A 22,990-nucleotide genomic window follows, 5' to 3' on the forward strand; every position below is an offset into this window, starting at 1 on the left:
AAGATTCCATACAAAATATCATATTAAAAATACATAAATAAATAAATTAAACTAATAAGAATTTATGAATTTGGTGTTTTTTTAAAAGCAAAGCATAAGCCATGTAGCCACTCTAGAGGGGTATACCGACACCTATAGACTACTTTAGTCTCGTGGACGTCATTAAAATCTATCATATCATATCACACCTACAATCTTTAAAAAATTAATTAACGAAACATATCCAATTTTTTAAGAAAATGCCCACGCTGTCCGCAGAAGTGTTGGATAGTAAAAACAAAGAAAACAGAATGAATTTAATATACCAAAACCAAGCCAGTTACAATAGGCAAACGAACGTACGAATTTAAACATAGCACAAGGAGTTGGGAAGTAGAAAGAGCTTGAAACAGCCAATCGACACATTACAGAAGAAGCCCACCTAAAAGTGGAATCTTCCCACTTTTTACCGATGCAGATTCAGCTTCTGTAAACAGACGAATCATTGATGGAAAACTAGATACATAAGTGTTTATCTACTTGGAGGTATTTGCTTCTACATTGGGCTCTCTGGATCCTCGCATTTGCCGTGAAATGCTTCTAAACGCATGATATATTACTGTCGTTGACAAAACTAGCGGAATGCTCGCCATTTTCAAATAATTTAGTGTTTTCGATGTTCTTCAGTGGGTTTTTTTGGTCAACGAATTTGAGATTTTATTAATTTTCAGCTGGAAAATTTGCTAGACTGAGTATAAGTAATGTACATTTGCAATTTGAACCCAAAATCTGAATAGGCTGTTTATACAAGGAGGCGAGGATTTCTTTTTCTTTTTGAAGCATTGTTTTTTTATTTGTAACGGTCAAGGCAGATGCTGCTGTAGAGCATTAATTACCCGGATTTGAAAGATGGGGTTTTAAAGGCGAATCTTCAAGCGTTTGTGTTAGCATTTCGCCTTAGGCTGAACATTTAAGGAAGATTAGCTAGAGAAGATTTGTAATAAAGTGATTGGCTCATTGGCTCACGTACATTTAGTTAATTTTTATAAAGAAATGGCTAATAGATACAGAGAATAATTACTGAGACTGGAGGATCAGGCAAGTATGAATTTTTCATATCAGTTTAGATTTTTGGTTGAGTGAAAGCTGGAGGGTGGGGGAAAATGGAAGAGCAAGTAAACCAGGGCGATCTACTAGGACATGTAGTGAGGCCTCCATCGTTGAGGGCTAGTAGCAGTTTGAAGGCAACATTATCAGGCAGGTTGACTCCTCGGAGCTCACCGTCCTTCCGGAGATCTCAGTCCAATAGGACCCCGAGGAAAGATGTTAGGATATATTTAAGTCCCTTACAGTGGTTGCGAGGAAAGCGTCTGCTGCCATGGTTGGTGGTGATTGGGATATGGAGCTACTTGGGGTTTCATGTTCAGTCAAGATGGGCTCACAGTGGAGGCAATGACGAAATCCAAGGGCTTACTGCCTTTGGATCAAGAGTTAAGGTCGATCAGGATTTGAGAAGCCATGTTTCGGTTGAAGACCAGGGGTTTAATAAATTGGACAAAATAAAGAATCAGATATCAGTTAGTCAATCTAATACTCTAGGAAAAGAACAAGGTAACAACGTGTTTGAGAAGCCTGAGATAGGGCGTCAGTCTCCAGGGAGGCTGAAAAAATGGTTTTGGGAGGCAAACCATACGCAAGAAAGGGTAAAAATAGGAAATGATCTGCGACAGAAGAGCAGCCGAAGTTTAGGAAACAGTTCTAGCTCTTCAATTCATGAAGTCCATGGTTTTAAGGGTGCTGCACAATCTCCTCCATATCGTAGTTCTCAAGATAATGTAGTAACAGAGAGCACTCGTAATACAAATGATCTTGAAGTCAATGATGCAATAGATGTTGAAGGAAATGACAAAACACCGATGAATATCATAAGTGGAACAGAGCGCATGGATGTGAAAGTCAAAAGAAATACTTCTTTTGGCCTTCTTGTTGGGCCCTTTGATAAAATGGAAAACAAAGTTTTGGGTTGGAATTCTGGGAAACGCTACGGCACATGTAATAGAACTGGCTTATTTGCAAATACTGTAAGGGGAAGATCATTCATTCTTGTGCTGCATGAACTCTCGATGACAGGTGCGCCCCTTGCCATGATGGAACTTGGATCAGAAATTTTGAGCTGTGGAGGGAGGGTGTCTGTGATAGCACTGAGCAGGAAAGGTGGTCTAATCGGGGAGCTTAACAGGCGAGGCATAAAGTTATTGAAGGACAAATCAGTCCAAAGTTACAGGGAAGCTATGAAGGCGGATCTTGTTATTGCTGGCTCTGCCGTTTCTGCATGGTGGATAGGTATTGAGTCTTTCACTCACGTTTAGTATCATTGTCATTTCAAGGTTGTGTTTGTGGATTGTTTTTATTAGTACATGATATTAGATTGTGTTTCAGACAATTATAACGAGAAGCTTCGTAATAAATTCTGAAAACTTGTAAGCTTCCAAATGGCAGTAGTCTCATTAATTTAGAAGCGCGTTGAAATTTTTTCACAATGTGAAATGAAACGGTAACAGGTTGAAGGCTGGGAAAACAGATTTTTCGGAGGTCAACTTGATTGGAAAATTCATTTTTTTAGTGCGTAATGTTCTATGAAACTACAGGGGTCCAATTTTATAGTAATCCTTGATATTTTGGCCGTGCTCCAGCTTTAACAAGATCACTATCCATCAGCTATCTAAAGAACTTGCAAAAATACAGAAGTAAAACTTGATATTATTAGATCCGGAGCTCTCGTGTTAGATTATGTGATTAAAGTATCTTTTTATATGATTGCAAATTAGAAACACAAGATCTAAGTCAAAATCTGAAAGGACAGCTACTGATGCCTTGTAGTGCAGAGCGACTTATCCGTCTGAACTAACGGGGTGGGCTGTGTTGTATGTTCTCTTATACACTTATCAAAAGGTTAAAACTTGAGACTTGTGAACTTGTATATAATTGAGGTTTAATATTATTCATTGTGTTATGCTTTTGTATGTCAAGTGACAAAATTCTATTGAAAATTGAAAATACTTTAACTCAATGTTTACGCCTAAAAAACACACCATCTTTAATCGGAGAGTAGAAAAACTAAAACGCACCACAATTCAAAGATTTTATTGAAGCAGCATGGTAGCTTTGGACAGTCTCAGTTAACAGTTTTACATATTTCTTGAAGATAAAACATGATAACATGATTTAAAATTTTGGAGTGTTGCGTTTCTTGTCAGTCAGAAAAATACTATGTTCCACCAAGTTTCTGGGATAGGTATAGGGAAGCATTTCTGGGGAATTTTTTTGACGATTTTAGGGGATGATAGCAGATGGCTTTATAAAAATTAGGGATTTTTTTAACACAGAAATTTCAAATATACATATGATAGATTAGTAAAACATTCATAATATACATTATAGATTCTTAATGCACAACATTGAAGTTGGATCAAAAGTTCACATGAGAGTTGAACAAATTAAAAAATGTTAAAATTCAATATGCAATTGCAACTATAATTTATTGCCATTGTGCATGTGATATACAATTAAAAGTAACAACAAAATGTTTAAAGGTCGCAAGTGAACTGCAAAATAGCAAAAGCATAGAAAGTATAATACTACTCCTATTGGCATCTGCCAAAACTGCATTGAAATTGGCATTTGACTATGAGCCATTGCCACTATAGGGGATTGCATCATCTAATGAAATTTCAATCAATTCCTCTTATCCTTGCTTTTCACAATGTGGGTGGAATCTGTGCGATTGACATCCCATTACAAAGTTGACACGGTGATGATTTTCAAGTTGTAAAGCACTACATACACCCACCAACTTCGATGCTTGTTTGGAAGTCAGCTTTCTTTTTTTTTGATTAAGGTGGCGGAAGCTATGTATGGACCAATTCCTCTTTGTAGTAGCGGAATTACCAACCTTTGAAAGAGGTGAATGGTGAACATTCACAACTCTAGCGTATTGTTGTTTTGCTGTGTCCACCATCCAATTGGATTAGCTTGAGCTTATTATGTAGCTCTATCTATCTTTGGCTCTGGTTTGCTGAATGTTGGACTCTAAAGAGCAGCAAAGGCAAATCATTGTCTGAGAAGCAGCAAAGGCAAATCATTGTGTGAGAAGTATTAGTTGATTCTTCACTCGAATACATCTTTCAAGAGAGGCCTTTGTTAACCCTTCTTTTACCTATATGTCATTGGAAGGAGGTAAACTCCCAGCTTTTGGTACATACCATTTGAGATTTAGGGCAAGCACTGCCTAATGACCTGGGGTGTTCATAGAATTCTATTGCTATATCACAAAGGGCTGAATATGTTTATATAATCCCAAATGAGGATTTTGTTACAATTGCTTGCCTCATCTATCCAAGTATGTTGTCAAATGTCTCATAAGTCTTGTCAAGGCTAGGGGAGTATGTATCAACTTATCTAATGACAGCTACAACAAGTGAGATATGAAGGAACAAATACAATGGTAATCAAAAAATTCAAAAAGGATAAATTAGAAAATTAGAAATAATAGAATCATAAGTCCTATAATAAATTGTTGATTAATTTATTATCATAGTCAAGTCATTAAAAATTAGTAAGTTTTTATTCCACAGTGGATCGTGAATTGCCATTAAGGATTTGTTTGATATTTTCTCCTTCAACAATTTTTTACCCTAGGACATCTTTTCCATTCTGAATTAATTGCAGAGCCTTCTTCAACTCAAACATCCTCTCTTACAAAATGAAATAATTGACATACCTTGTCTCCACACGCTTGAAGAATTCCTAAGAGAATAAGTGAAGTGTGGTGATTGCAAATGAACATTTGAATTATTTTAATTTCCGCCACCACTTGTTGCATCCGATCTATTTTTCTTGTGTCTTTCAGTGTGTTATTTATAATGCATGGGCATAACATGGGGTTGAAAAGATTTTCTTGTAAGCACCCTCCAATGTTTGATTGCAAATGGACATTTGAATTATTTTAATTTCCGGCACCACTTGTTACATCCGATCTATTTTTCTTGTGTCTTTTAGTGTGTTATTTACAATGCATCGGCATAACATGGGGTTGAAAAGATTTTCTTGTAAGCACCCTCCAATGTCCACCATTATGCCAACTAGTCAACGTAATGTGCCAAATCGGCGACCGCCGATGAAACATTTCAGGCTCCAAGTTCCTTTATAACATTTCTCAAAATGTGAAATTGGAAGTCCACATCTTTGCACTTCCTAGGATTCACTACTCATGAAACATGGGTCAATGAGTTTGGCTCAAAAAACTACACAGTTGATTCTTGATAGCAATATCACAATTTGACTTGCTGTGGAAAATATCACCTACTTATTAATTATGATTTTTTCCAAGTATATATGAAACTTGTGGACTATGAAATCCATGGCATCAAAACAAATATCAAAACTAAAATTATAGCTTAGAAGAGTATTGAGTTACTTGTCCCAACATTTGTATCTATACAACAAGACTCACACACGTCTAGAATAGTTTTTTGATGATGATGTAGGCATGAGTTTTTCTTTTGTATTAGTGAAACTAACATCTAAGGGATTTGTTTGTGCCATATCCTCCTTTTTTTCCATAAGTATTACATTTGCTTCCAAACCCACCAAATCAAACCCATGCAAGGTTCTCCTCACTTAAAGATAATATCCTTATTCTTGCTGTTCCTATGTGAGTGTGGATCAATCTCTATAGTATTAGGAGATAAGTTGGTGCCTAGGATTCACTTGACTTGTGATGGATGCAAAGGTTGTAATGAACATAAACAAGATCATTCAACATTTCCATCAACAACTTGTTTCCCTCTTGGAGTATATGTTCTCAAACAACTCTAATTTGTTCACATTTTTAAAGCATTCCATGGTCGGCTCAAGACATGAATTGCAATCTTTCGAAGATTTGACACCTCAACATCAAATATTTCCTGCCATGCATAAAAAAGCTTGATCTCATTGGTCATTTTCAATGTAATGTTCCCGTTATACAATGAATCATTTTATCAAACTATTGTAACAGGCCGATTGATTTAATGTATCTCGGACCCATTTTTATTTTGTTTCCGTAGTTGTGTTGTCGTCGGCTATCTTTGTACACCCTCGAAAAGTTGTCCCCAACGGGTATTTAAGCACGGCATGTAGGTTGTCTTTAGGTATGCAATTTGGATTATTTTCTCTGTACTGCAAATTCCTGTTGGGATTCTTTGTTGTTCTCCATTTCGGAAGTGAAAGATCTTCTCTATTTGGTCATCTCGGTTTCAGTGGGAATCGACCCTCACCCTATTCCGTCGCCTATAATACTTTGCTCAGATCTGACAATTCAGAGCACCATCTTTTGGCAAATATTAATTGAAGGATTATTCGTGTTCAATCTCCATTCTTGTTTGGCTTTATCTAACGAATTTGGATGTATAAGTTTATGGTTGCATGATTGGGCATTCTTCCCTCTATCCGTACACCATCTCTCGTTATATATATATATATATATATATTTCTTGAAGGAATTATTTGTATTCGATCTTTATTATTTGGTATCTGGATTCTATTAAAATCTATGTGATTGTGAATGAATGGGAGTGTTTTCACCGTAGGGCTCATATATCCATCTGTACCACTTCTTGTCATTGTCCGCATTGCTTCTTCTGTGGCCGTACGGCCTTCGCCTTCCACCCACGCTCTTCCTGTCGTCCACCAGTCCAACATACAGCCTACTGTACGACCATCTTAGCCACACACTGTACACCCTCCTCTCCCTCTCCACCGTACATCAGCCTTGACCATCGTACGATCATCCCCGACCTCCGTATGGTCATCTTTGACTACCGTACGACACAACCATCTCTGTATGATCTCCTGGATCATCTTTCGTACGACCATAACACAACCTCCGTACGGACACTATCCCCAGACCATATGACCCTCATCCTAGGTGTTGTACGACCATCAAATTGGTTTTTTCACTAGGCCTCGACACGTGGAAACATTATAGTGGTATCAGAGCAGAAACCGTTCGGCAGCATCTCCGAAACTTTCGGGAACATTACTAAAACCGTTCGGGAACATTACAGTGGTATCAGAGCAGAAACCGTTCGGGAGCATCTCCGAAACTTTTGGGAACATTACCGAAACCGTTTAGGAACATTACAGTGGTATTAGAGTGCTTCGATCCTGCCAGCTTATGAACAATGAATGAGAGTTTATAGCTAGAAGAGACAAAGAACCCATTCCGTTGATAGAATGGTTGCTGAACTAGTACTAACAACTGTTGAACTCATGGCACTATTGATTCGAACTTGCAAAGAATCAGGCACAAATCACCGATACTCAGTGGTTCATGGAAGAGACTCTCAAGAAGTTGGCAGACAATAAAATATTCGGAGAACATAATGGTCACAGCGCGGACTCGGTGTCAGGTAAAACAAACCCTCATCTAGCACGCTTTTGACCTTCCATGCCGTCTTTTCAGGCACCACACAAAGCGAAATAACCAACCATTAAAGAGATGCAAGAACAATTGAGAGAAGACTGGAAGAATGTGAATTTTGAGGAGGATATATCCTACAAAGATTATGCGGATCTAAGAATGAGATATTCGGGAGATACTTTAATGATGATCTCAGAAGAAAGTTGAGTAAAGTAAATTTGTCTCCATTTGACGGATCCAAATCCATATTTGCCCAAGCATGGGTAATGAAGGCCAATACCTACTTTCAGCTGAATCCTATTCCAGAAGAAGAAGCAATCAAATTTGCGGTGCTGCACTTGGAGGGCGTTGCGCATGAATGGTGGCATCAAGGCACCATCACACTGGGGCATGATTAAATAACTACTTACGTGGAATTCACTAAGAGATTGATAGAGTGATTTGATAGTAAAGATCTAGAACTCAATTTTCAAAGATTTGGCATAGCTGAGACAAACTGGATCAGTTGACTGGTACATTGCAGAATTTCAAAAACTCTCTGTTTTGGTCATGAACATTTCTGAAAGAAGACAGATAGTGCTTTTCATGGAGGGACTGACAGAACCACTGAAAGGTTGGGTAAAAGGGTTCAATCCTGCCACCCTGTCGGAGGTTATTAAGAAGACACAGAGCATGGCATCATCATCGACGTCATCCTCTTGAAGTTACTCACACCACAAACCGTTGGTGTTTCCGAGGGACAGAGATAATAAACCTTCACCCAGGAAGCCGTCATTGGACGAAGCTACCAAACAAGAATTCCAAAGGAAGAAATTATGTTTCAACTGCAAGGGACCGTGGGAACCTAGCCACAGATGCCTCGGAAAAGGAAAAATACACTACATTAAGGTTGTGTCCAATGATGAGGATGAACAGGAAGAAATGCTCGCCGAAGACAACCAACATCACAACGACATTGACATCGTTAGTTTGAACCGTTCAGAAAGAATTGTAGCTTTGGTACGACGTGGAGGAACTATTGCCCTAGTTGGTAGCCCGAGGTGCACAGTTTTTCGTCTATGGGGTATCCTTCAAGGACAAAGGGTTACAGTAATGTTGGATAGCGAAGCCACTCTAAATTTCATAAACTCATCTCCGGTGAAGCGAAGAGGTCTACCTACGGAGACGCACGCAGGATTTCAGGTCAAGGTTGCCGAAGGGACTCTTCTGCCCTGCACACAACTTGTTCCTTAGCTAAGTATCACAATGGCGAATCACATGGTGACCGAGGATTTCTTCATAGTGGACCTTGATGACATGGAGGTTATTCTAGGCATACAGTGGATGGAGACACTTGATGAATACACTTAAAGTTTCAAATGGACAGATTTCACTTTCGTTGTCGATGGAAAGAAGGTTGTTTTCCATGGAATGGCAAATGAGGGTTTGAAGGAAGTTTCTGCGTGTCAGATGGAGGGAATTTTTCGGCGTAATGACGATGCTTGGGCCGCACATTGTTTTGTTTCAACAGAACCTATAAAGGGGCAACAGACACCTCTCTAGGATGTCGATCTCCAAAAGATTTTGAGCAACCACGATAAAGTTTTTATAGACATTCCTGGCGGCATACCACCGCATCAAGGGTTTGAACATACAATCGAGTTGGAAGCAGGAGCCAAACTAGTCATAACTACACTGTACCGCCATCCCAAGAAGTTCAAAGATGAGATTGAAAAGACGATTCAGGAACTGCTAGAGAAAGGATGGATCCGTCCCAGTTCTAGCCCTTTTGCGTCATCTGTGGTACTGGTCAAAAAGGAGGACAAGACTATGTGCATGTGTGTGGACTACCGTTCATTGAACAAAAAAAAGAAAAGAATAGATATCCCATTCCAAGGATAGATGAGTTGCTGGATGAATTGCATGGCGCAGTCTATTTTTCGAAAATAGATCTCCGTTTCGAATACCATTAGATCCACACGAGGGAGGAAGACAGAGAAAAGATGGCCTTTCGTTGCCACTACGGACATTATGAGTTTCTAGTTATGCTATTTGGATTGACAAATGCACCTACTACATTCCAATCATGCATGAATTGCATTTTCAACAAACAATTGTGTAAGTACTTATTGGTATTTTTTGACGATCTTCTTATTTATAGCAGGACATGGGAAGAGCACCTGAAGCATTTGGATGAAGTCCTGAGGATCATGGAGGAGCAGTCATTGTTCACCAAGCAATCCAAGTGTGAATTCGGTATGACAGAAATATTGTACCTGGGGCATGTTGTTAGTAAATACAGAGTTCAAGTTCATCAGGAGAAGATTTAGGCTATCCTTGATTGGTCTCTCCCAAAATCACTCACGGATTTGCGAGGATTTTTCAGACTGTGTAGTTATTACTAGAGGTTCGTTAAAGGATTCTCTTAGCTCAGCGCACCCTTAACGGATCTGACAAGGAAGGGGTCTTTCCAGTGGAATGAAAAGGCACAACTCACTTTTGATAAGCTAAAAGAGGCAATGAGCACTTGTCTCGTACTTGCATTACTTGATTTCACTCAAGCGTTCATTTTGGAGTGCGACACGTCTGGAGAAGGCATTGGCGCGGTACTGATGCAAGATAGACGCCCCATAGCTTATGAGAGTAGGGAGCTTATGCAGATAGAACGCCTATATTCCATCTACGACAAAGAGATGTTGGCCATCGTACATGCACTAACCAAGTTCTGATAGTATTTGGTAGGTGCCAAGTTTGTCGTCTGTACGGATCACAATAGTTTGAGATACTTTTTGAAGCAATGGGATTTGAACGAGAGGCAACAAAAATGGGTAAGCAAGGTTCAGGCTTCTGATTTTGACATTGAATATGTGAAAGGGAAGAACAATGTGGTTGCAGATGCCTTGTCTAGGAAACCTGCCATCTGCTCACTATACCAAATCTCAGCTGATTGGAAGGCACATTTGTTGGTAGAATACTCTCAAAACACATTTGCTTGTGGGCTAATGGATGGCAACACCCAGGATGATAGGTACAGAGTGGTGGATGACATCATCTACTATAAGAATCGGATATTTTTAGTGCCGGAATCCAAATTAAAGTAGAAAATCTTGAAGGAAGTACACGACTCACCCTTGGCAGGGCACCCAGGATTCCTCAAAACTTATAGAAGTCTCCGGGAGAGGTTTTCATGGAAAGGACTAAAAGGGGACATGTTGCAGTATGTAAGAGAGTGTGCGGTCTGCTAGTAGAACAAATCCAAACATACACTACCTGTTGGGTTATTGCAACGTTTGCTAATTCCAGAACATAAGTGAGAAAGTATATCGATGGATTTCATAACGGGGCTTCCCAAGGTGAATGGAAAGGATTGTACTTTCGTGGTGGTTGATAGATTGACAAAGTACTCATATTTCTTTGCCATCCCCTCAAGGTCTTCAGGTTGCACAAGTTGCCGATCTGTTTTTTTAAGAAGTCTTTCATCTGCACGGGTTACCTCGAAACATTGTCAGTGATCGGGATGGGTGATTTATCAGTATCTTCTAGAAAGAACTGTTTCGGATGGCAGGGATAGAATTGTCACCAAGTACTAGTTATTACTCGCAGACAAACGAACAAATGAAAATTGTGAACAAATGGCTCAAAGGTTACCTTTGGAACTACGTTTTGACACAACAATGAGCATGGGTCAAATGGATACATCTAGGGGAATATTGCTACAATACCATGTACCACATGTCCATCGGAATGACACCATTCAAAGCTCTGTATGGGTACAAATCCCTTTCCTTCATCGACACAGTTCTGGGTGACAGTCGCGCACCAAGGGCGAAGGACAGGACATACTGAGATGCTTGAAGGAAAACCTACAGCGGGCACAAAATCAATAGAAGATGTACGCCGACAGACACAGAATGGAAAGGAGTTTCGAAGTAGGGGATTTGGTTTATCTCTCGCTCCAGCCATATCGACAATCCTCATTGAAGGAAAAGGGAAAAGAAAAATTGAAGCCACGATTTTATTTCCCCTATCGTGTAGTTCGTTGTGTTGGTAAACTCGTGTACGAGCTGGAACTTCCTGAGGGAAGCTGTACTCATAACGTCTTCCATGTTTCATGCTTGAAGAAGGCCGTAGGGCAGAACGTCACAGTTGCCACAGATCTTCCACCACTTAATGAAGAAGGAAAGCTCATATTAGAACTAGCCGAGATCATCGAAGTACTTGAGAAGACTTTGTGGAACTGCACGGTGAAGGAATATTTGGTGAGTTGGAAACATTTGCCATTGGATGACGCGACATGGAGGGCTAGCACATTCTCTAGCACCTGGCATTGCATTTGCTTGAGGTCAAGCAAAATTTGGGATGGGAGGGCTGTAATGTTCCCATTATAAAATGAATCATTTTATCAAACTATTGTAACGGGCCTATTGATTTAATGTATCTCGCACCCATTTTTATTTTGTTTCTGTAGTTGTGTTGCCGTCGGCTATCTTTGTACACCCTCGGAAAGTTGTCCTCGACGGGTATTTAACCATGGCGTGTAGGTTGCCTTTAGGTATGCAATTTGGATTATTTTCTCTCTATTGCGAATTCCTGTTGGGATTCTTTGTTGTTTACCATTTCGGAAGTGAAAGATCTTCCCGATTTGGTTTTCTCGGTTTCGGTGGGAATCAACCCTCACCCTATTTTGTCGCCTGTAATACTTCGCTCGGATCCGGCAAATCAGAGCACCATCTTTTGGCAAATATTAATTGAAGGATTGTTTGTGTTCAATCTCCATTCTTGTTTGGTTTTATCTAATGAATTCGGATCTATAAGTTTATGGTTGCATGATTGGGCATTCTTTCCTCTATCCGTACACCATCTCTTGACATATATATATATATATATATATATATATATATATATATATATATATATATATATATATATATATATATATATATATATATATATATATATATATATATATTTCTTGAAGGAATTATTTGTATTCAATCTTTATTATTTGGTATTTGGATTCTATTAAAATCTATGTGATTGTGAATGAACAGGAGTGTTCTCACCGTAGGGCTCAGATATCCATCCGTACCACTTCTTGTCATTGTCTGCATTGTTTCTTCTGTGGCCGTACGACCTTCACCTTCCACCTACGCTCTTCCTGTTGTCCACTAGTCCAACGTACGGCTTGCCGTACGACCATCTCATCCATACACTGTACACCCTCCTCTCCCTTTCCACCGTACATCAGCCTTGACCACCGTATGGTCATCCTTGACCTCCGTACGGTCATCTTTGAGTACCATACGACACATAACCATCTCCATATAGCCTCTTGGATCATCCTCCGTACGGCCATAACACAGCCTCCGTACGAACACTATCCCTAGATCGTATGACCCTCATCCTAGGTGTTGTACGACCATCAAATTGGTTTTTTCACCAGGCCTCGACACGTGGAAACATTACATTCAAGATTCAACATTAACATAAAAAAAGGTTAAAGTCTTAATTATAAATTACACCTTTAAGAGACTGTTACTTGACTACGATTTTATTAGAGTTGGCTTGCATATCTCTCTCGCGAAGAGATTCTTTTGTGCAAATCTCAGTCTGGGACATGATCTTGACTCCAAGTTCAGGATTAGGTTCCATTCGCACTATGATATTTATCGTCAACCCCATTGTACACGGATTTACTGTTCTCCTTGGTTCCATCCTTCGTCTCATATATGTTGAGTCCATTATAGGGTTCTCCCCATCCACAACTTGAATGAGGACAATTAGAGTCTCTGTGAACAACAAAAGAAGAGAACATAAAAGTATGAATAAATAAAATTTATTATATTGATAAATCATAAAAGAATAAATGAACAAAAGTAAAATTGAAATATGAATTTACATCTATGATCTTCTCTGTTGAAAGCCAAAATTTGTGCTCATTGAAAACCTTGACAACCATGCCGACTTTCTACACACCTTGACAACCATGCCGACTTTCTACACTAGTTTGAGCATATGAAGATGTATATCTTTCCTAACAAATATGTGCTTGAAGACAACTTTAATTGAAGCATAGGTTGCATTGTGATAAAGTTTGTTGTAAAGTGGGTTATTCCAGGGCAAGCCGACTTCATTTTGTTCATATACAAATTCAACATTTTTTGTTTTCCTAAAGCATCAATAGATTTCAGTGAAACTATGCCACTTTATGATATAATAATGAAATTTGAAATTCTAGTTTTAATCACTGAAGTAGATGTTAGAAATCGTAATTACTAAGTCAATCAATTTTTGGAATTACAAACTCTTGGGGAGGAAACAAAGCAATTTAACAATGTCCTAATTCTTGTATCTCTCCATTGTTGATCATGATTGTGCAATCCTTCTTCCTCTATATCACACTCTTCTTTTCAATTTCAGCCTTCGCGGGTGATCTGAAGCTAAGAAATGGGCTGCAAACATGATATTTGGTGAATCAAAATACCTGTGATACCAATGTTCAAGTTTTGGAAAATCTTGCAAAACTCGAAAGAGTTGTATGCAAACCAAAATCCATTTTATTAATTGAAATTGAAAGAATATATAGAATGTGGAATATCAACAGTCACCATAGCCATGAATTCAAAATGTTTATGTGGCTATAATAAAAACAACAAAATTAAACTAAAACTATTCAAAACTAGGTGTTTAATTACCCCAACTTGTCGGGGGCCATGACTTTTGACCTAGAGCTTGGATTTCGAAACCACTTACACAGTTGCAAAGAAGAACTAAAAATCTAATTTCAATTCCTAAAATAGCGAGCCTACGGCTGCCCAATTTTAGGGCGGCTGCCCAATTTTAGGGACTGATGAAAGTTTCGGCTTGAAATTTTGAGCAGAAGACCTCCGAAAAAGGCCAAATAAAAAGACAGAGAAAAACTTTTTAAAAATATGAAAAAAATACTTTCAAACATTTGATCTTCTATATAATCTGGATCAGCCGAACCATATTTCCAGTCAAAATGGAGCCTGCTATCTCCTTGTTGTTAGGGGCTTTGAACTTCACCCCACAAACAGTCTATCATATATTGCCAATAAATAGATAAAAAAAGGTATAATAAATTACAGGAGTATATAAAATTCAGAGTTAAATTTTACAAACCACTGAATTCAGAAATTCAAGAGATGAATAAAGTAAATAACATATTAAAATAAAAATTCCTTGGTTGTGCAAAACAAAATGAAACACTAAAAGAAAGTTACCAATTGCACCCTTTGTTGCATTATTGCTTGCCCATGTTCCAATCCATACTCTTAAGTGATGGTTGGGAAATTGGAGTAGTGTGTTGTTAACATATGAATCTGATTTATATACATGTACTCTAGGCCCATTGCTGACATTACCACTACTGTTGTCTCCATTACCAATGGTAGAATGTTTATGGATGGAGGAATCAAAAAAGAAGATTCTCCTTGGATGACTACCAACTCTTTTCTTTGCCTTTATTAGTTGCTTTTGTTGGTCAGAAACCTCTAGTTGATTTTGTGCCTCACACACAACATCAATAAGGTGCACCATCACCATCACACTCGCTTATAACATCCTGGCATTGAAATTTGTGCAAGGTGATATTTCAATTGGTTAACGCTTCCCCTATCAATTTTTGTTTTGCAATGTATGCAAATCAGTTCTTTTCCGTCTCTTGAGATGGCATGTTTCCAATAAGCGTCCTTTCTAATTAGGGTTGACATTAGAGAAATCTAGAAAAGTGAATTTTGCTGCAATTTTGCAATAACCCATGGTACCAATTCATTGTGTAGGGAATTGGTAGGTCTGGATTTGACCTGTTCTAGATTGTAATCTTACTGTAGAGCATGCGAGGGCACATCTTGGGAACACTCTTTTGCTTGTGAGTTTATCCTGTATGATCCTGAGATGAACCTAGGATAATTTGGTAGAGTTCTAATTGTTCTTCTTGACTTTTTAAAAATCGTTTAATTTATTTAACTTTGACTTGAATGCATCTGTTACACAAAATAATTCGTTCCAAGGCATTTGAAAGACAATCAAGTTGGTTTGCCTAATTGTGAATGCAAAGTACACAAATCATTCATTTTTGCTGAACTTTTGTCCTTGCTTGCTATCATCTACATAGAGTTGAAGATTGATTAGTGAAGGCTCTAATGTGATTGGTTCGCTATTCCCATGTGTTTGCAAAAGCCCATTTGCAACAAAGGAGACTGTAGGGATGAAGTTGTTTACAAACAAGAAATTCTTTTTAATAAATATTTTGTTTTGTTTCGAAATTCTCGTTTCATTTTCTTTTTTTCTACTAATCTGCATATGCTTAATTTAAAAAAAAATCAATTAGGTTCTATATATTTTTTTCATTCTTTTGTTTCAAACCTGTTGTTTCTTGAAATTGTTTCTGTAGGGATTAAAATGGTAGCCAATTCAACCTTGGTGGGCCAACCTTGCTTCAAAATAGATCCAATATCACCCCTTTGGAAATATGTAATTATGGAATAGCTGGTTTCATGCCTTGGCAGTAGGTGCAATGTTCAGTATTCAAGCTCATATAATTGGATGAAAGCTCATTTGTGTAGTACTTTTCTGGATGTGCATCAAATCTTTCTCAAGGAAAAATAATGTACCTATTCCTTTTGAGCAAGTCATAGCATATATTAATGAGCAGAAATAAGCAGATGAATTACTAGGCCATAAATCAAGGCATTCTTTTCTACTGGTGGATCTTGAGGAAGAAAGACCCTGCCAGTACAATCTTTATTTTAATGCGTGGAGAGATTTTGGTCACTTTTAAAGAACAACTTACAACCTTTACATATAAGAGATCAAACAGATTGTTAGAAATCATTTTTCATAATGAGACTTGCGAGATTGTTAATCAAGACATTGCAAGATGTGTCTATGCAATTCGGTGCGGCTTTCAATTTTGGCTACAAACGGTGAAGCAAATTAAAGAGGCTCCAAAGGAATACAAGGACAAAGGTTTTGAGGTGGTATGTAGGACCTTAGTAGAAAAGGAGGTGAAGTTTGGTGGCTCCATTGAAGCCCATTAAGGATTCTCGCGTGAAGATAATGGCATCCATCATTATCAATAGATGGAACAATGCAACAAACTGGTTTTTGATTGATGTTATTGTAGTGTAGCCCAACGAGGCAATATTTTTGAAGGTAGTGGATGGTGAGGGGGAAGTAAAGATTGGCACATTTATTTTTAATATTATATATCCAATTGTTGAGGAAGAGGGGTTTTGAAACATTGTTGAAGTCATATAGGACAATGCCAAAAATTGTAGAGTAGTTGCTTTTTTGGTTTAGGAGCATTATTTACACATTTAAGGTGTCCATTCTATTCTTTCAAGGTTATGCTACAAAAAAATGGCACCAAAATTGATTGGATTGAATAGGTGTATATAAAGGTCAAAGAGATCCATGGAATCATTCTTCCTATGTCAAGGCAGCCATGCCCAGTAAAGTCAGCATCACAATAATTGGTGCTTTATCATTTTTCTATTTTTTTTGTATTGACATATACAAGCCCAATTTTTTGACTAAACCTGCAAACCGAATCTGAACGAATACTAGGATCAGTAACATAGCAAATTAATTGAAATAAATTTAGGGTTTTGGATAAATGAAGATAAAAAATAGTTGGAAAACATAGCTATGGTTTGTACCTAGAAAATAGATGAAAAATTAAAAATAAGTTGCCTTATTATAAAAAAAGATATAAAAAACAGTTTAGGTTCTATGAAACTCAAATCAAAATTTGAAGACAAAAGCAAAAAACTCAAAATAGTAAAACACCTCTTCAGACTCTACTTCCACACCGGCACTCATCTACTTAGCTCATTACTGCCTTTTTTACACCTTTATCCTCCTTGCGTGGTGTGAAAAGGCCCTCTAGCTCTTTTCGGTCTAGTGATCTTTCTAGATGCGTCAGATCCCATTCTACTTATAGGCACCAGCGGCACTCTTCTAGGACAGGTCGGAGACAGTGTAGTACCTCTACTCATCGACATGTGTATCATTCTGTGACTGATTTCTTCTCACCCAAGAAAGACTCCTAGTGCTTTCTGTTGCTTGTTTTTGTTTGTTGTTGTTGCTTTTCTTCGGACACCTTTGTGTGCTCCTGCTGGCTTCAGCCCTGCTTTGTTGTAATCTTTCAGTCCCACAGACCTCCTTTTGGTCTTTTGTTGGACATTAATATCATTATCTTATCTTATCTTATCTTATCTTCAAATTGCTTCAAATATATTGTGGACTGCTCTAAATCAATGATATGCTCTTCCAAATGCATTATAAGCGTCTTTAGATTTACTAGGGGTGTTATGAACTTACTGAAATTGTATTCAATCATTATGTTCTACCCAAGTTGTCTTCTGGTTATTGCTTCAAGTTCAACAACATGACTTCATCTTTAATACTCTTTTGTCCTTTGCTGTGTTCGTAAATGAAATGAATGTGCTTTGACAGTGTCAGAGGTCATTTTAGGAAGCTAGTTTTGAGTTTTCAAAATCATCTATTGTCTTTCCTTGATTTTTTGGCTTACTAAGATGGCCAAGTCTTAGTGATGTGACTTACTAGACTTAGTAAGTCTGCATAAGCTTGCAGAGTCCTTGGGTCTTGAGTCTCTAGAACATGTTTCAACTCATCTTCCATGGAACTTGCCAAGTTTAGGCAATTCTTGGTGAGTCCTGTATATCTAGGTTCAACTAGCTTCTAGTAGCTTCTTACACAAGTCGCACACAATTAATGATCTACCTAGCACTACTTTGTACTACCCTCTATATAAAAAATATGCTATCATCTATACAAATGCTATCCACGTGATAATATATGAGCCTTAAAACAAAATAGTTCATCACATACATAATAATGATGCCGTGTTTAAGAATTTAAGGCTAAAAAATTTCTGTGACCATAATACCTTAGACTAAGTGTTTACACTTCCATTCCACGAAAGATGTTCTAACAAGTAACATGTCATCAGGTGAGGTCATATGACATAGTTAAAATTTATTTGACTTTCAATATCACTCATCTATATATAGAATATTCGTGGATTCTATTGGGGCCTGCTTCCCTAGAGAAAACCAGTACAAAATATCTGCTATGGTTACTAAAACTATATATAGACCATATAGAAAGACCAGCTGGATGCACAACATGGAGACATATCACAAATATAAATGTAGCCAATGGAAGAACAGGGCTGCAGTTGCTCCATCATCCCTACATACAATTTGAACACCTGCTTCCGGAAAGTCGTGCTGCTGAGCCCTATTTGCAGGGGTTGTTAAAATGGTGGGCAAATGCAAATTGTTGATGTGCAGTACAACCCACAAATTATTCACTACAAGGGTTAAGTGCAAGCAAAATGCCCTTACATTGGCAATACAGTTGTATTCCTTAAAAAAAACCCGTCCTACGTAGCCAAGCCACTGCAACAGACGCTATGTAGGTGTGGTGCCTTGATTTCTAACCTTCAGGCTTTCATCATGCAATTACTTGATTAAATCCATGCCTACTAATGAACCTAGAATATCCCAAAATACTGCAGCAATAAATTTTTTTTTGGATATCCTATAATTTGTTCGAACACATAATACATAGAACTTGAAATCTACCTGTCTGATATGATAACACATCTGAACATGCTAGTGTGATACATAATACATATACCTGAATCTTGACCTGCTCCTCGAGGATTTTTAACTTTTTTCTTCCATGATAATGCTTCTTGAGGGTTAATGTGTTTGTAGGTTTCTGTCTCCAAGTGCTAAATCTGGTCAATGCAGTGCGACATTCCAGGGAAAGAAATTGAGTTTGATTTTCTTATTTTCAGAAGTTTTTCTGTGTCTCCCGATGCTTCCTATACACTCCCTCTTTCTTGTGATTCGCAATCATAATAAATTACTCCTCAAGTGGTGACAATGAATCAACAAATCCCCTCTTTGAACAGTTGGCAGTGAACTTGAAAGTTAAAAAGCATGGTTATGTCGAAGCATCTGACAAAACAGTCTGAGCTCAAGACTTGGGAGTCTAAGCCTGAGACTCAGAGAGCCTTTGAGTTAGATTTGACTGAGTGCACTCCAATCTTACTCCAAGGCTTTTCAAGACTCAGCTAGACTCGATGCAGGAGTTTGGCGACTTAGCCCAGCCAGCTCAGGGACTCACGAGTTTGCAGAGTCCTGTAGACTACTTTGAGTCCCCAAAGTATGATTATAGCAACCATTAATGTCTAAGAGAGAATCTACCCCTCCCTTAACTTGCTACAATTGACTGATTTAGCCGATTTAGACTTTTTAGAAGCACTGCTGATTCTGCTTCATTGTAGGATTTGATACAAATAAAATGATCCACCTCTTTACAAAAGGTTCTGAATCTAACTTATTACCATTTGTGCTCTTGCCTCGTAAAGGGGCTGGATTGACCTTCACAATTCTGTCAGAAATCAGTTTTAGGTACTCTGGGCAAGGTCAAGCCGTTACACCTTTTCTTCTATTTATTTTATCCATTACTCAATCAACAGGGACATGTTGCCCTTATCTTAATAAAGTGAAAGTCATGCTATTCCACACAATTTTTAACCTGATTATACTTACATGGGAAGGAAATTGCAAATCATTTAAACTTTAACTCAAGGATTATATGCAACTTTTATTCCTTCTCATCGCATTCTCTGCTCTCAAAGAAAAGTAGACCCTAGTGTTTAGACTCAGTTTGTAACTTTGTAGGTGCTTCTAGTCATTTGTAGAGTCTTCCTATGTTATATTTTTCATTTTGTAAATATATCTTGCGATATGCTTGGTATGAGGTGGATTTCACATGGATACAGCTTTGTGATTTTTTTGCATATTTGGCTCACAATTTTTTTAATTTGTTCTGTTGTCGCACTTAGTGCTTTACTGTTTTATTGTCTTTTCTTTGCTATTAGCCTATTGCAGTATATTTGAATATTATTTTCCTCACTTAATTCATGGCATTCACTTCTAATATATATTGCCATCTACTTGAAGATGATGGCTTTTATATCCGTGAAATTGGTCACCTGTTTGCTATTAACATGGAGTTTGAATTCACATGCTTTCCTAATAACATAGGGTCAAATTGTACAATTATAGTTTCAAAATTTATTTCTCCCTTGTCTCATTCCCTGATAAATGGCATCGTGCAGATTCCAGATATAATCTGTAGCTGCCTGGAATTGACTCGGTTTGCAATTATTATTTGGTCCTGGAATTCACTGTGGTTCTCAGTTCTTATAAATCTGCTCTAGAAGTAGAATATCCCTAAACCTTAAGTACAGTATCAAGATACAGCCTAATTTATGAGTTGTTTTGAAAGTATATTTTCTATCAATACTGTTCAAGGGATTGTAATAAAGAGGAAGTGTCCAGTGGCCTTAAGGATTCAACAAACAAAATAGTCCATCTGGTGTAGAAAATGATAAGTCACTTCCCCAGAAAACAAATTCTGCTAACTTTCCTTAATTATATTTATCTTCATTAGAATTTCCATTGCTGGATTCTAACATTTTTCTGATTAGGCAAGAAAATTGTCAATTTGTGAATAATGAACATAATTGTGGCAATCACATATTTGAAACAGTATTATTATTCCGTGTTTACTAATAATGCAGCAGCATAACTCAGATTGTGTAGCTTATTTTACATGGCAATTAAATATAGATTGGGATACATTGTCAAAGGTATTACTATATTTGGTTGAATGAACACTTATTTACTCTTTTGATGGTTTAGGTTTGTCTCTCCTCTATGATTGTATTTTGCATAATTCAAGCCCAACAAATTGACATTGAGTTGACTTGATGCAGAGCAGTATCTTCTACATCATAAAAAGAGTTCAGATCGATTGATTTGGTGGATCATGGAAAACCGACGTGAATATTTTGATCGCTCAAAAAATATGCTGCATAAGGTAAAAGCATTGCTGTTCCTATCAGAGTCACAATCTCAGCAATGGTTGACATGGTGTGCACAGGAAGGCATCAAATTGTCTCCCACATTAGAAGTGGTCCCACTTTCTGTGAATGATGAACTTGCCTTTGTAGCAGGATTACAAACTGCCTTGAATAGTCCCTTGTTTAGTACTGAAACAATGTTGGAGAAAAGGAGAGCTCTACGAGAAAGAGTAAGAAGCATTATGGGCTTGGCTTCAAATGATATGCTTGTGATGACACTTAGCAGTATCAATCCAGGGAAAGGTCAGTTGATGCTACTTAAGGCAGCCTTGATGATAGCTGATAAGAATTTCATCCCAAAGATTGATCCAGAGCATGTAAGGGTAATGGAAGCTTCCCAGAATGCTTTAGAAGGCACAGATACTATTGTGAAGAGAAAAGGGAATTTCAGGGTATTATCTGAGTTTTCTGATGTCATCGAAGGAGGGGGAAGTCATTTAGGCAAATCCATTGCAACAGGAACAAGAAGGAATCAACTAAGTGTATTGAATTCAACATTTTCCAATCTTATATACTCCTCTCATACGAGAACTCTTGACAGGGAGCAGTGGCAGGTCAGAAAACTCTCATCTAACTCTGAGAGAAATGAGAATCAAACATTTAAGCTGTTGATTGGTTCTGTTGGATCAAAGAGCAATAAGGTTCTCTATATCAAGAGTATGTTAGCATTAATAACTCATTATACCAAGCTGGCGAGATTGATGCTGTGGACTCCAGCAACAATTCATGTAGCACCATTATACGCTGCAGCTGATGTATATGTAATAAATGCACAGGTAATGAAACCATGGAAACTTTATGAAGCTTCTGAATTTTAGAGAAAGGATGTACTTTTGATGGTCCTTAACTATAAATAGTGCCATACATCTCCTTAGCCTCTTTCATTCTTCTTAAAACAGTCACTACATAGCATAATATTATAAGATGGACTAGCAGTATGCAGTATGCTGTTTGTTTCTGTACCGCCAGACATTACAAAGCAAAATTGTGGATCATGTTTGCAGTCACATCTTGTATCAAGTGTAACATTCTTTGCTGATTCAGTATAATTCTTTCTGCAAATTACTCTCAAAATTTTAAGAAATTGTGGGTAAAGCACTGCCATTCTCTAGATTATGCAAGCTATGGATTTGGCATGTATGGTTCTTGAGATGAGTTGCATACTTGTTTGTTTTTGGTATCACGAACCTTAGTGGAACCTCCTAATATCATTTTTAGCAAAGTTACTGGTACGAATCCAGATGCAGATGCGGATGTGGATACGAGAACTTGGCACATGAATTCTTATTTAGGGTTTTGGATGCGTTTGGGTATGCTCATATATATATATATATATATTTATTTATTTATTTACCAGTGTAACACAGGGACTCGTTCACCCCAACCCCCATGCACCTGGGGGGGGGTTGTCCCTGCATCAGGGACTTGGCATTCCCAAGTCCCCCCACCACCGCCTTTGCGCTGCCAGGGGTTTCTGCAAGCAAACGTTCCAGCTGCAGTGCTTGTGATAAAAGGGTGTTTACGGGCTACCGTAAAGGTCATTGCTACATGCACACACACTGCATATGCATATTAAT

General features: G+C 37.9%; 1 protein-coding gene across 3 annotated transcripts in view; it reads left to right on the plus strand.

The window, feature by feature from the left end:
- Positions 1-207: 207 nt before the first annotated feature.
- LOC149576196 (uncharacterized) overlaps positions 208-22,990 on the plus strand; it is a 106,214-nt gene continuing 83,431 nt past the window's right edge. For all 3 annotated transcript variants that reach the window (XR_016361410.1, XR_016361411.1, XM_089816635.1), the window contains exons 1-2: positions 208-2,322; positions 21,267-22,189. Coding sequence is in view for 1 of the 3 variants with exons in the window: in XM_089816635.1 (XP_089672761.1) it covers positions 1,143-2,322; positions 21,267-22,189 (2,103 nt within the window). In the remaining 2 variants the exon portion in view is untranslated. The remainder of the gene's footprint in view (positions 2,323-21,266; positions 22,190-22,990) is intronic.

This window comes from Cupressus sempervirens, chromosome 1 (genome assembly GCF_028749045.1).
Source record: "Cupressus sempervirens isolate cs-2001-9-10 chromosome 1, ASM2874904v1, whole genome shotgun sequence".
Taxonomy (NCBI): domain Eukaryota; kingdom Viridiplantae; phylum Streptophyta; class Pinopsida; order Cupressales; family Cupressaceae; genus Cupressus; species Cupressus sempervirens.